General features: G+C 36.8%; 1 protein-coding gene across 2 annotated transcripts; it reads left to right on the top strand.

Moving 5' to 3' along the window:
* Nucleotides 1–274: 274 nt before the first annotated feature.
* On the top strand, nucleotides 275–15,155 carry LOC309840153 (olfactory receptor 52A5-like; the record flags this gene model as incomplete). 2 transcript variants are annotated; one of them, XM_082682225.1, is made up of 2 exons in its annotated part: nucleotides 275–456; nucleotides 14,372–15,155. In XM_082682225.1, 2 exons carry the CDS (start codon nucleotides 275–277, stop codon nucleotides 15,153–15,155), a joined length of 966 nt encoding a protein of 321 aa, XP_082538351.1. The 2 variants fall into 2 exon arrangements, with proteins under 2 accessions (XP_082538351.1, XP_082538352.1); XM_082682226.1 differs by lacking the exon at nucleotides 275–456 and having other exon boundaries at nucleotides 14,157–15,155.
* Between the last annotated feature and the right edge of the window lie 1,006 nt (nucleotides 15,156–16,161).

Here is a 16,161-nt window from a genome sequence, read left to right as displayed (position 1 = left end):
CTAGCCTCATCATAGTCATGGTGTCCGAATACTCAATTGTCATGCAGTGGATAACTCTTAGTGTGGGTGGATGATTTGACCCACGTGCATATTTTGATCTTTCCTTTGACATTTCCAGATTCATTTAAAAAATGAAAAATAAGCCGATTAAGTTGGTTCTCCTACTTTTGTCATTCAGTAATTGTATGACTGGATAAGAATAAGATATATTAGAATACATAGAATCACAGTTTGGCAATCTATAGCCCTTTGCTCTAAAAGGCCCTGAACTGCCATGCCTATTACAAATGGCACCGTGTTCATGCCCTCTGTGTTGACCTTCATTGGGATCCCTGGTCTGGAGACTATACAGTGTTGGATAGGCATTCCATTCTGTGCTATGTACATCATTGCTTTGGCGGGAAATTCTCTGCTTTTGATCATCATCAAAACTGAACCCAGCCTCCATGAGCCTATGTATATCTTTCTGGCCATGTTGGGAGCTACAGATATTGCACTTAGCACCATCATTGTCCCTAAGATGCTTGGAATTTTTTGGTTCCACTTGCCAGAGATCTATTTTGATGTTTGCCTCTTTCAGATGTGGCTCATCCACACATTTCAGGGTATCGAATCAGGGGTCCTGCTGGCTATGGCTCTGGACCGCTATGTAGCAATCTGTTATCCTCTGAGACATGCTACCATATTCACCCGACAACTAGTCACACACACTGCTGTTGGGGTGATACTGCGGCCTGCCATTCTGGTCATCCCATGCTTATTGCTCATAAAGTGTCGTCTGAAATTTTACAGAACCAAGTTAATATCCCACACCTACTGTGAACACATGGCCCTTGTGAAGCTTGCCACTGAAGATGTTTCCATCAACAAATTCTATGGTCTCCTTGGAGCCTTTATTGTTGGTGGCCTGGACTTCATTTTGATCAACCTCTCCTATGTACAAATATTTATCACTGTCTTCCACCTGCCCCAGAAAGAGGCACGTCTGAAGGCATTTAATACCTGTGTTCCCCACATATGTGTCTTCTTCCAGTTCTATCTCCTGGCTTTTTTTTCCTTTTTCACCCACAGGTCTGGATCATATATTCCATCATATATACACATTACCTTATCCAACCTTTACCTACTGGTTCCACCTTTCTTCAACCCCCTTGTCTATGGGGTAAAGACCAAACACATCCGAGACAAGGTAGTAAAAATGTTCCGTTCTAAAGACCAGGGCTGATAGTTGATGGGAATACCCCCCTTATGGATTTCATGGCTCATCTATTGGTCCTATGTGATGTGAAAGTCCAGTGAGTACTTTGGAGTATCATCAGACTTCATGAATAAATTAATAAATACACAAATTATTATATTAAATAATCCCAAAGGATACTGACTTTAAGTTAAAAAGCAGTCAGAAGAAACAGAGGGAAATTAGAAGAGCAGAGAAGATACTGAAATATTAAATTCTTGGCTATAAGAAAAGTCAGAACACATGACTTCCTTAGCCACCTGATACTGTCCAGGGCAGAATAGAAAAATTTGAGATCCTTTTTCAGATTGTAGAGGAACATAATACCTACACTGATTCTTTTATACTTAGAGCACTAAAATCAACCTCCTTTATATAATATGCAAGTTCCACTACATTCTTTCTCCAACTATTCTAAAATCATTTTTTTAACTCTTTTTATTTTTTTTTTAAATCTTCTTTAGTGATTACTCTGTAACTTAAAAATTATCTCTGGACTATCGCTTTGTTAAATATAATCTGAACTTTGAAATAAATTTCTTATAAATATTTCATTGTCTCAAAGCCTATGCTTACTAAGTAATTCATGTTTAATCAAATTGATTTAGGTCAAATCAATTGACCTAAAATATGTTTGTTCCATCAAATCTGGAATTAAGACATATAATATTGTGCTTATTTTTTGTTGTTCTTAAGTGGTCATTTAATTTCTTCATTTTTATAAAGATCAAGTTGAGAAAAGTTCTGATTTTTTTTTTAGGGATATGTAAGTAATTTTTAGACTAATTGTAGACAATATTATTCTAAACCTTTGCTCAATCATTTTCCTGATTCAACCAAAAATAACGCTTTCATCTAAGAAATCTAGACAGAAATTCTGGAGTCTAGTAATCGCACTACCTTACTTTTTCAAGGTATGTTTTTCTTTTTCATACAAAGCAAAGTACATTTTGTTATTCATTAAGATGATTATACATTAATGTTTACTTTTCATAAAGAAGCTGCATTTTGCAAGCTCATAATAAGTGAGGGCAAATAGTCCAATATTTGTTAAGAATATTTGATGCCAAAAACAGATTTCAGTTTTGTAGGGAGAAAACCATTGTCAAAGTTGGTTACATGCATGAGTTCTGGATCAAAATGAGCTTGGTTCAAAACATTACTTTGCCACTTATGAACTACATGTGTTAGAATACGACTTATTGTCATCAATTCAGCAACTAAACTATCAACAAGGAAGAATAACAGGAGTTTCATTGGGTGAAAGACATAGAGACGGGGTGGTTGCGGTGTAACAAAATGAAAACATTTATGTGAGGTCCTTCCCATGGGGTGTGGTAACTGGTGAGGACCCAGGAGGGCTTATCATGGTCACCACGGCCGTCACCATCATCATTTTCATTGTGAAAAACCATATTGCTCCTATTGTGCTTGAGCTGAAATGCTGCACCACTACTTTCCAGTTTATTCATACCACACTAAAGTTAATTTTATTTTTTTACTTTTTTAATTTTTAAAGATTTTTAAAAAAAATCTATTTGTCACAGAGAGAGAGAGAGAGAGAGAGAGAGGCAGAACAATCAGGTGGGGCATCAGAGAGAGGGAGAGGAAGAAACAGATTCCCCACAGACCAGAAGGAGCCCAGTACAGGACTAGATCCCAGGCCTCTGGGATAATGACCTCAGCCTAAGGCAGGCGCTTAATCAAATGTGCCACCAAGGCACCCCAGTGTTGATTTTATTTTATTTATTTTTTAAAATTTTTTATTTTATTTTTTTATTTCTTTTCAGTGTTCCATAATTCATTGTTTATGCACCACCCCCAGTGCTCCACACAATACGTGCTCTTCCTAATACCCACCACCAGGTGTTAATTTTAAAAACACAAATTAAAACTTTATGTATGACCCAGACTGTGGTCCTTTTCATTCACCTGTACTTGTTGATTGAAGTGTTATTCTATCTCTATCTCTATCCATATTTACACAACTGTGTGTGCATAGTCAATTTTGTTAGTTTTAGGTCATTTTATATTTCTATGCTTTGAATTCTTTGCTTGTACTTTCAGCTTTTAATACAAATGTGTGTGCAAGTGTTCCATTAGGAATGTGGATTACTCTTATGTCTCCTGTTCCTGTTGCTGATTTCCTTTGTTTGTGTATTTTTAAGCTATGGGTAGTTAGACACTCCCTTTATTGGGCATGTGAAGATCTGAAGTTGAGGGTTCTTCCTCACTGATTGACCTTTTCATTACTGTGAAACCCTTCTTTGTCATCTCATATATTATGTAAAAATTGTTTTCAAGTGGCTTTAAATTTCTTGCCTTTTTAAAAAATAGAGAATAAGCTGCTTATTCCACCTATAAACTGTTTCTACTATTATGTATGCTAACATGTATGCACTTTTGCTAGCTGAACTGCTATTCAGCTTTTAAAATTTAGTACGGAATGTTCTTTCAACAAGTAACATTGATCATTTGTTTCTTTTGTTTTCTATACCCCATGTAAAGCTTTCACAGCTGGTATCTCATTACCCTCCCCCTCCATTTCTTTTTTATGCAACTGCTTCTTCCACATTGATCATGTGAAATATCTCTGCTCATGACCTGGATAACACACAACGCATTTTAATGATAAATGTATATTGAATGCAAGAATGAAAGCATAAACACACATTACTTCTTTTAACCAAACTTGCATAATAAATAAGAGTAATTCTCAAAATAGCATTATATTCCTATTTTCCAGTTGCAAGAACAAACAGACAAAGAGGTGTTCCAAGTTCAAATAACTTAATGACATCATTAACATACTTTATTACCTAAATCAAAAAATTCAATAATATCATCTTTTTTGATAGCAATAACTCAATATCCTGATTTTAAGTTAAAAACATCAATAATTAAGGTCACGTATTTATTCCACAAAAGTTCTAATAGTGTACCATACTAAGTAAATTTATAGATTAAAATCTCTTATCCACAGAGCAAATATATGAAGATAGAGATATGGAAAGGAAAACATGGAGAAGCCAAGTATAAAGCCCCCAATACAGATTTAAACAGTGGCAGAATCTGGATTCAAATTAGACAATTCAACTCGAACCTCCTTTTTAACCATTTCCTTTAACTTGAAACTTCCTTTAACTTGAAAATTCCTTCAACTTCCTTTAACTGAAAACTAATTCCTTTAACTTGAAATGTGCAAGATACCAGGCAATTCTATCAACTTTGAGACTCCGTGAAAGAAGCATAGCAAGGATGTTTATTTTCATAGATCTCATGGCATTGGGTCATGTCTATGTTTCATGTGCTTTACTTTACATGATCTCCAAGTGAGTACAACAGAAAACGAACTGAACACATCAAAATATAATTTATGTATATGAATTTGTCTGCCTTTACTTTGTAGGAGAAGAGAAAAGAAGAGAGCTAGTTGTCAGTTTCCGTAATGATTTCTGAGACATTAGATGCATATGAACTATAGAGGGCATGATCCTGAGCTCCCAGATCCCTGGGGGCTTGGGCTAGTGGCAGTGAAATCTCTCAGTCCATGTTCAGACCTCCTCTGTCTCCACATTCACTGGGGAATATATTTTTTTAATTTTTTATTGTTTTATAAACATATATTTTTATCCCCAGGGGTACAGGTCTGTGAATCACCAGGTTTACACACTTCACAGCACTCACCAAAGCACATACCCTCCCCTATGTCCATAATCCCACCCCCTTCTCCCAACCTCCCTCCCCCCAGCAACCCTCAGTTTGTTTTGTGAGATTAAGAGTCACGTAGTTAGCAGCTTTCTTCTACATTTCAAGCTCAATAAATTTATGCTGCTGCCTCAGCGTGATACAGATCTTGCTGTGAGTTTTGTTGGAGGATGAATCCACCAACATGATCTCAGATGGACTTACGGGATAGGGTCAGATTTGTTTTGCAGGGACAGAAGAAAAGCAGGAAAGGCTATAACAGAGATGTCAGTATATTGGTTATGGTTCCAGCAGCAAATGGATCAGAGTTCATGCTGTTGATGAGGGCTGTTACTGACGGTGCAGGCAGAAGAAGAGGTGCTGCCCAGCACAAGATATAAGGGAGTAAGACTAGAATCTCAGGAATGGGAAAGGTGGATGAGATGAAAGCTATGAGGGATAGTGTTATGAAGACAGATGATGGCTTTTCAGGTGTCTGGTAAGAGCAGAACTGGTTCCCAACAACAAATGGTGAGGAAGTCTCACTATCCCCAGTTTACCCCATACTGTTTCTCTACCAGCTTTTCCAAGGATAACCACTCCATCCACCTGCCCTGCACTCACACACATCCTCTCTTACTTGCCTTCCTACCATTGGTACCTGTCAGGTAATGCTCCTAGGGCAGCTCCTTTCTCTTGAATAAGTCAGACAATGGGATTGTTACTAAAGGATTCCTATTCTAGTTCTGATTAATGTAGAAAGAGTTAATGAGACAATCCATGATTTATAAAGCTGTAGAATTGAACACTGAGGAGCAAAGCTTTGAAAATCAAGGATTTGGTTGACTAACTGGTCTCTTCTAAATATACATCTGCTGACACAAACTCTCTTCATAGAATGGCCCTTGTTAACTGGGTTCCTTCATTGGAGATTCAGCCACAAACACCACAGCTCTAGCTACATTACTGGCATATTTGGTGACATTCAGTATATGATTAGATGATCTTGAGCCTGCTAAAGCAAGCTTCAACTAGTGTTGATACTAAATCAATAGTGTTGAAGAGGCTAGGAAAACATGAAATAACTGAACACTTTATTTTAATTGCCTACTAATTTCTCTCTTTTACAGCTTGATAATTTCCTGATTCAAGATATGTAATTTTTAAAAGCTATGATTTTGATCAAAGAATGACGTCTGTAATGACTAAGACCTCACATTTTTAGAAATTCAGTCATTAGTAAATAAAGAGGTCATTAAAATTCTCAGGGAGCCTGGGTGGAGAAGTCAGTTAAGTGTCTGCCTTTGGCTTAGGTTGTGATCCCAGGGTCCTGGAATCGAGTTCCGCCTGAGGATCCTTGCTCAGTGAGGAACCTCCTTCTCCCTCTGCCTGCCACTTCTGTTTTTGCTCTCTTTTTATCCTCCTCTCACTGACAAATGAAGACATAAAATCTTTAAAAAACCACTCTCAATTGCTCTATAGCCCTCTCCTGAATCGTTTCTGGTCTCCCAAGGTTTGCCCTGTCTTGCATTTCTACTTTCTTCATTCGCCTCTGGATGAGGACTCTATCCTTTCCCTCATCTATTTTCTACGTATCTATGCCCTTCTATTTTGGATTCCTTATAATTCCTACAAATTTACAACTTCTCTTGATAAACTTTATCAACCATTGCAGTAAAACTTATTCAACTCCATTTCTAACAATGTTACATTTAAAAATTAAGCTTCTGTTTCTGGTTATCTATAGAGCACTTGTGGAATAAGGAGCCACCTCTGAAATGTGTACTCTGTAGTCCCTATTTTATTTCTCACAGGCGATTATTTCTATTTAGTAAAATCCTCAGAAGCTTTAAAGAAATGTATCTATTACCAGATAAGGAGTCCCATTATTTCCAAAACATCTTATTTCTCTGTAGCTCTAATGGGTTTTAACTAAACCATATCTAAGAGCAATTGCCTCTCTAACTTTCAATAGCTTTATGGTTGTTTATGGTTCAAACACTTTGGGCATTTCCCAAAAGTATCCTGTGACTCATTCAATATGTTAAAAATAATATTATATTCTCTAGACAAAGAGTAGTTTACTACTCTCTTACTATTTACTACTCTTTACTGTAGTTCAGAATGTGCTGACCTCACCTCAGCTTCCTTCATATTCTAATTGAAGAGTATTCTTCTTGTTTTCTCTGAAAATATTTTATTTATATTAAGCCCATCACTGTTACCCTGATGGAGAGTTGAAACTCTGATGTATGTAATTTGCTCATTTTACTGGGGTAACGGCTCCGGGTATGGCTGTATACAGTCTGCCAACATGACATCACTGAGTGCGCATCTAGGAGGAGATAGCCACAACCAGTCCTCCTAAGCCCTGGGTGCTCACCTGGCACACTGCACAGCCATCCTACACCACTGGTTTTTCTAGGATGAATGTAATTTTATGGCAGTTTATGACAAGATGGGAGTCAGAGATCCTTTCTTTTTCTTTTTTTTTTTTTTTTAAGATTTTATTCATTTATTTGACAGTCAGAGATCACAAGTAGGCAGAGAAACAGGAAGAGGGAGGGGAGGAAGCAGGCTCCCTGCTGAACAGAGAGCCCAATGCGGGGCTCCATCCCAGGACCCTGGGACCTTGACCTGAGCTGAAGGCAGAGGCTCAACCCACTGAGCCACCCAGGAGCCCCCAGAGAGATCCTTTCAATGCAAAAAGAACAGGTCTACTCCCTAGGACCTAACCCAAGACACAAGACAAATACTGTGTGACTGTAACAAAGGCCATCAAGTCTTTCAGATAGATGCACGGAATGCAGACTTGTTAGACTCTTTCATTCACCACACAAAGATTCTGAATCTTTTCCATTCTTCAGCTTGATAAAAAGATTAAAATCTCTGTTTAAGTTCAAACCCTTTTTTTTCACCTAAGTAAATGAATAATCCTTCATAATTGGAAACCAGAAATAGATATTCTGACTGGCACTAAAATTTTGAAAAAAAATAAGAACACAAAATATATAATGAAATGCCCATAAAATAAATTGTCTTTTGAAATGTTAATAATAACTTTTGGGATGTAAATATGAGGGTTTTCAATAATGACTGGGAAGTGGTTCTGATTGATTAATCTTCACAAAATCGTACATATATCCTATCAATCCTTTTAGAAAATGGCTCTCAATTTTCCATAGTCCATTTATATCTCTCCAATCATAATTATTTATTCTAACAATGTAGATCTCTGGTAAATTGTTTTCTTAGATTTCTTCTAGATACTTCCAGGGTCCTGCTCATAAAATATATAAACATATAAAGATATCTAATTCCACGCAGAGGACTTTGGCTAATTGTTGTATCACTTCCCCTGAAAATCAGGAAAGAAAAGAATCAATATTCCCTAGTCAAGTGTAAACTTTATTTGAAATTAAACTTATATATTTATATATGTTATAATATTTCTTGTTCATTGTCTTTATTTTAGCCACTTGGGAAGATATACTAAGTATATTAGAACTATTATGATTAATAATACCATCAAGTTGTACTACTTCCAATGTCATTTTAATGTACTAATAAAATCTTTTTACACACACACACACAAAATGCACATCATTACATCATCTGAATTCTGAACATGACTGAGACTATTTGTGTATCACATAGAAAGATTCCATTTAGTTCTCTGTCAGCATGTCTACAGTGATTAGTATGAAGAACTTGAGATGTTTTCACTGGCCTTCATTGGTTCACTATTTGTATAAAAGTGTCATTGACTGTGTTATCATGGGGCACTGTCTTCTCTTAGAAGTTTCTGGAAGGACAGTCTATTTGGCTTCCAATCCCCAAGGACACCAGGATTTGAGATTTTTTATTAGATGCAGATGTGCTATGAGACATAGTCTCCTAGGTTTTGAACCATATGTGTGTGCTTTTCACCGTTGTCCCGGGATAATTTAAAGCTCACCAGTGACTGGTGCAAAAAATCCCCAGGCAACAACGGTAGTACAAAACAGCCATCCTCACTATTGGAAATACCAAAAAATTTTCACTCTGTGGCTTCTACATATGTTATCACAAATGATTCCAGGTGAGTCCTTGGGCCTTAGACCTGCACTGAGTGTGGGGAACATGGAGGATTGTTTTCAAGGAGAACACAACACTTTTATGCTCCAAGGAATTGGCAGGATGATAAAAGAGCAATGGGGTCTTAGAGTAGCTGATAGTTTAAATGGGAAGAAGATTTTGTCCATGTTGCTGTACAGAATATTTCTGAGTCAATTAATCACACACTGGGTGAGATATTTTAAAGTGAGCCTCACAGGAAAGAGGAGCCTTGAGGAAAATTAGGGCTAATCAATGCACGGAAAGCTTATTTGTTTTAGGTCAGGAAATTATACATGTTTAGACTGGAAGAGTTCCAGTAGCAATGACGCCTCAAGTCATTCAGGGGAAATCACATCTGGCAACATGCTCATCAAGTATCTGAGGTAGTCAGGTGAAGGACAGGGTAACTTCTAGGAATGAATTACTGGCATTCAGGCAGAGTAATACATTTTAAGTTTCTTTCTAATATTTTAAATGCATTACATCATTTCATCCTCACAGTTACCATGTAGTGTGCTTCTATCAGTTAACTTTGCCTCAGTAATAAGGAATTGAGACAATGTAAAGTTTTAGAACTGGCTGAAGAGCATGCATAGCTAAGGGATATCCCAAGGATGCAAACTGTCCTGACTGACTTCAGATCCATGTCCCTTGGCTGATGTGTTCTTCAGAAGGTGGATTGAGGACTTCTATGAGAAATGAAGAGGAGACAGTTTGAGGCTCACCAGGAAGAAGACCTGTCTGACAGTTGGAGCGGTCCTGCAATGGTCAAGCTCGCTCAGAAACAGAGGTTCTCTCCCTGGGGTGTTGAGGCAGAGATCAAACAGTGAATGTCAGAGATCTTGTAGAGGGAAAGGTTTCCATAGAGTGTTGGGAGAATGAATTTAGACCTAATCCCTTCCTTCTTTATGTTCTGGGAATCAGCCTGAGTCAGAATTAGTTTAAGTAGAACTAATGGTTCAGGATTCCTGCTGCAAATGTGACCCCTGACTGTTCTTCCTGTTCCCTGGATTTCAGGATTTAAGATTTGTCTCCTGCCTCCTTCGAACATGTACATGTGTACACACAACGGTTGCTTCCAGCTAGTCCTTGTTATCCAGTGCCATTACTCGTTGCTCTCAAACCATGAACGTCTTAGTCTCTCCTCCCATGACTTCTCTCCATCAAGTCATCGAGTAGCACGAATATTCTTCCTGTGTTACTCTTCTGATGTGGCAAGGTCACGTCATCCTATCCCATCCTAGCACAACTATTCTTCTAACATATTCTCCATATGCCAGATCTCATCCTTCTGGATCAGATTGAGTGGATTTTTAAAGGCAAAAAAAGCCCTGTTTTTCCACCTAAGTTTTGGAAATTATTTTCTTTCAATTGTATTCTTATTTGTTATTCTCCCCTTTTCCTAAGCCCCAACAAGCATCATCTCTGCTTATGACACAATTCATATGTGAAATTACTTACTGATTTGTAATCCAACTGTACATTTCATGCTTCTTAGATTTTTATCCAGAGTATTTCCTCCTGAAGTGCTCTTGCACCTCCTTTATCTGGCTACTATCTCCTGAATAATGATTCTCCTTGATAAACAGATTTTAATCTGCCCACTTTTATTAAAGCTACAAGATCTCCTTTTTTAATTCAGGAATATTTTTCTCCTGTGTAAAACTCTAGATCAATGGTTAGTAACCAGGTATGGTGTGCCCCTCCCCACACAGGAAGGTGATATTTGGTAACGTATGAGACATTTTTTGATTTTCCTGATGAGAGAGAATAATTTGCACCTATCTAAAGGGTAGGAGTCAGGGATGCTGCTCTGCCTAAGACAATGTAGAGAACTACACAGAATATAAAATCTATCTGATCAAAAATGCCAGTTGTGTAGAGAGTGAGAAAACCTGCTCTAGAAGAATAGCCATGAGGCCTCATGAAGCTGGAAAAGTAAAATTATCCTGAAGGAAGGAAACTACTTTCTTCACATGATGAATGTACTTTGAAGGAAGATTTCCCATGTTACTTATCTGATAGTGTGTTTACTGGCTCCTTTCCTTTTTACCCTTCTTTGGTTGACCGCCATATAAACTTCTGCCAAGCTGAATTTTGCATATTCTTCTCTAAGTATTCTTCTGGTCAGGTATGACCCACATAGCCATGTTAAATCTCCCAAATGCCAACACTTGATAAAGAGAGTAGCACACACTTTTGAGCCAAATCACAATGTTAGCCAGTATGTGAATGACCTGATGTGTAAACTTGGACCCATTTCATATGTACAGAATATAGTAAGCATGTGTGTATTTATGGATTTTATCTATATGGTCAAATAAGAAAGTACTATAGAAATTTCTTCCCTCAGAATATGGAAAGGCACAAACTGATTAAAAACTCTTTTACAATCCAGCCTGATCTATTCACACACTGAAAGATAGCTCATATTCTTACTGAATTGAATGATAAAATCTCAGAAGACAAATCTTACTTGCTTTTTCTTCTTTTTCAGTATGCCATGTAATTTGGATCCAAGTAGATCCACTTAGAACAACAGCAAGTCTTAGTTTTTCATTAATGTAATGGATTAATGATATAAATACCATAAGATAAGGTAGACAATGTAATTTAAAATGCTTAAAGTCTTAGGAACACAAATAATACAATATGTATTCAATAAATGGTAAATACTAGTTTTGAATTCCAAACAGTCAGGATAATGAAGATTCTTCCAAATACAGGATAAATAACTTCAACATGTTGCCCAATTGTTTTTTGAAGTGCTTGAAACAGGTAGATAATAACAAATCATTAGCACATAATCTCTATTTGTGGTTAATAATATAAACTTCTGATTTGAGGAAAATCTAGATTGACTCATATATTTGCAAAAAGAAATATTTCCAAAACAAATTGTCTTGGATAGGAAAGCCTGACTCATAGTTGAATTAAGTTAGGAGAAAACAGAGTAATAAATGCTTCTGCAATTGACCGAGATGTGTTTTAGAGAACTTCACAAGTCTCAGGAACAATCTAAAGTTATCAGACAGAACTTGAAGGAATGTGGACAAGGTGTGATTGTCTGATTTTTTCTAAATAGCCTATCTCTCATTTTAGACCCTTGTCCTTTCTTTATCTGTTTTATACTTGCTGAAATCATTTTTAAAGGAGCTTAGAAATTGCTAAAAGAAGATGAATATTACTTGGGAATTAGTTCATTACATATTCTGAGGAAAAAACATTTTCTTGAAGAAAATATAAATGCCAGTTATAAGGAATCACCAGACAAGAAAATTCTCAAGGGCTTTGAAAATGATAAGACAAATACATTCATGAGAGACACTGATGATTATAATTTAATGTATTAGATTGAGTAGCAAAGGACAGAGACTAAAAAACATAAAAGTATAGGTAAAGAAAACATTAAATTTCACAGAGTGTCATTGTTTTACAAATACTTAAGAATAAATGTATATTCAGCCTTAGGGATTGAAAAATGATTACTGATGGGCAGAGAGAAGAGCAGAGAGCACAGATTGGCATTTCAAATACATACAAGAGATGTGCAAAAAGCATGACACAGTAGGAACAAGCTCTGATAGAAACTGCCACAGAAGACAGCCATGAATTAAAAGTAATTGATTTCTTTTCACAGAGAAGAAGCAGGAAAAGTTGCACCATGCATGATTAGGTTTTGGAAAAACATAGAAACTTTGACAAATTAGGTTGAAAACACTCTGAATGGAGGAGAGAGGGATCAAACTGGGAAGACGCTATGCTGAGAAGACAGGCTGATGAGCTGCAAAACTGAAAAATACTCTGGTCAAACTTGTCTTCTGATTATGGTCAGCGGAATCAGTCAGCAGCACCATGGCTGCTGACAGCCTAGTAGGAGTCTAGTTCTTGAAATGACTGTACTCTGCATTAAATAAATTTTTCCAGGTCCAATTAGCAGGTTACAAAAAAAAAAAAAGCACATATGATGAGTGGAAAACAAAATACAAGGAAACTCTTTTTGTTCTATTAGTCATGGAATAGAAAAAGCCACCCTATCCATTTAACTTTTGTCATAGAAAGTGATAAAAACATGTTGAAACACCGACCTGATGGTTGTTCTTACAATGACTTTCCGAAAAGAGAAAATTTGAAAGGATTCATTGAAAAGATACAATAAGATGGATGATATTCCATTGCACGTCTTCTTTATGCATTCACTTGTTGATGGGCACTGAGGTTTTTTCCACATCTTGGCTATTGTGCATAACACTGCAGTAAACAAAAGACTGAATATTTCTCGTCACTATTCCTCTTTTCCAGTCCTTTGTGTGTATGTATATGTATATATGTGTGTGTGTATATATATATATATATATATATATATATATATATATATCAGAGGTGGAATTGCTGGGTTACATGTAGATTGTTTTTAAGTTTTTGATACACTTACACATTGCTGTCCTTAGTGGTTGGCAAACAAACATTCCCACTAACTAGGTACAATGGTTCCCTCTTCTCCACTTTCTCTGCAACATTTGTTATCTCTGAATGATGACAGCCATTGTAATGGAACTGAGGTGATATTTCACTAGTTTTCAGCCATTTGTGACCAAATGGTGAACTCTGAGTACATTATGATCTGTGAGAAGAGTCAGACAGAGAAATTCCAACACTGTATGCTATCATATATGTGGAATGTTCAAAAAGCTGAATAAGGAAAAATTAAAAATAAAAATTATGTGTAACAGGGGCTGAAGGACAAGAAAAGAGAGGGGTTATTTTATTAGTAGATAAATAAGTTCTGAAGATCTAAGGCTCAGGATAGTGATGACAAACAAAAATCATGTATTAAAATCATCAAACTTACCAAGAGACTAGATCTTCATTTTTCCAACCATGAGAAAGAAAAGATAACAAAGCAATGTGATAGAGTGCTGGCTAACACTAAAATGGAACTCAAAGTGCAATATGCAAATGTATCAAATCAAAAGGCCATGCACCCTGGGCTTAGAAGGTTTCATGTCACTTATCTTTCACATATATATAGGATCGAGAGGATGAAATATGCATTATCTGACTAAGGTATACTTTGTTAAAATAAAGTATTTTCTTCTTATTTTTTTTATTCTCATAGTCTTGATGAGGAATAGAAGATGAAACAGCAACACCACTACTTGATTCTACAGACCAAATCATCATGCTCATACCCAATGGTTCCGTCTTCATGCCCCCTGTCCTGACACTCACTGGCATTCCTGGGCTGGAGTCAGTGCAGCATTGGATTGGGATTCCGTTCTGTGTCATGTATTTCATCGCTGTGATTGGGAATTCCCTAATTTTGGGGATAATCAAATATGAGCACAGCCTCCATAAGCCCATGTACATATTTTTGGCCATGCTGGGGGCCACGGACATTGCACTTAGCACCTGCATTCTTCCCAAAATGTTAGGCATCTTCTGGTTCCACTTGCCAGAGATTTCCTTTGAAGCCTGTCTTTTACAAATGTGGCTTATTCACTCATTCCAGGCAGTTGAATCAGGCATCCTACTGGCAATGGCCCTAGATCGATATGTGGCCATCTGTGACCCCCTGAGACATACCACCATCTTCTCCCAACAACTCTTGATTCACATTGCAGTTGCAGTAACACTCAGGGGTGCTATTCTTGGAGCACCATGCCTGGTGCTCATCAAATGTCGTCTTAAACTCTACCGAACCACAGTGATCTCCCACACTTATTGTGAGCACATGGCCATCGTGAAGCTGGCCATTGAAGATGTCCGCATCAACAAGATATATGGTCTTTTTGTTGCCTTCAGTATCTTAGGGTTTGACATAATCTTCATCACCTTGTCTTACATTCAAATCTTTATCACTGTGTTTCAGTTGCCCCAGAAGGAGGCACGATTCAAGGCCTTTAATACCTGCATCGCGCACATCTGTGTCTTCTTACAGTTCTACCTCCTTGCCTTCTTCTCCTTCTTCACACATAGGTTTGGTGCTCACATACCACCGTACGTTCATATCCTCTTATCAAACCTGTACCTGTTAGTCCCTCCTTTCCTCAACCCTATAGTCTATGGTGTGAAGACCAAACAAATTCGTGACCATGTCCTGAAAATATTTTTCTCCAAAAAACCATCTTGATCATTATTGGCTCCTTGCACAGACATTTTAGGCTGAGTCAAGCAGGAACATCATATGGTGAAAAATTAATATCTTCCACAAACATTAAGTTCAGAAAGTATTTATTATTAGTAGCTTATAATTGAATGAGGTGTTCAACAACTTTGAAATAGTCAAGAATGATGGTTTGCTCTTCATATAAGAAATACATTTTCTTGTGGCCTGAATTCAAAATTTTCTTTTTCTTGTGTATTTTTCCTATTAGTTTAAATATAGGGGTTTTTCTCTGGCAACACTTTTACCTACACAGAAACAAAATTACAGAAAATAGGACAATTCCAGTTTCTTCCAAGGACCATATCATATATCAATATTCTCAAATTGGTAACTGAGGCCATAGCTATGTTTCTAGCTATATCTCATTTTCTCTTTTCTTTTCTTATTTTTTTTTTTAAGATTGTATTTATTTGGCAAAGAGAGACACAATGAGAGAGGGAACACAAGCAGGGGTAGTGGGAGAGGGCAAATAGGAAGCCAGTTGCAGGGCTCGATCCCAGGACCTTGGGATCATAACCTGAGCCAAAGGCAGACATTTAACAAGTGAAACACCCAGGCACCCTATATCTCATTTTCTAGTATTTGCTTTTGTATCTATATTTGGACACATTTGGGATCATTTACATGTTTCTCTATATGGTCTAAAATATTGGTAAATACGAAAATAAAATAAAACATAGTTATATGGGCAACACCAAGTAGATATGGACATAGAGTATAAACGGTGATAATGATGCATAGGAAAAAATATACTAAAAAGATTTCTGGAAAAGCATATTCACTAATAGGCTTTCTTTTGTTTTTATTTTCTACCTTTCTTCAATTTTAAAGATATTTATTTATTTATTTTACTATGTTCAATTAGCCAACGCATAATACATTATTAGTTTATGATTAAGTGTTCAACAACTAATTAGTTATATATAACACCCAGTGTTTACAACCACACATGCCCTCCTTAATATCCATC

The sequence above is a fragment of the Mustela nivalis genome, assembly GCF_964662115.1.
Source record: "Mustela nivalis genome assembly, chromosome: 9".
NCBI classification, from domain to species: Eukaryota; Metazoa; Chordata; class Mammalia; order Carnivora; family Mustelidae; genus Mustela; species Mustela nivalis.
This window is presented reverse-complemented; position numbering and strand designations above follow the sequence as displayed.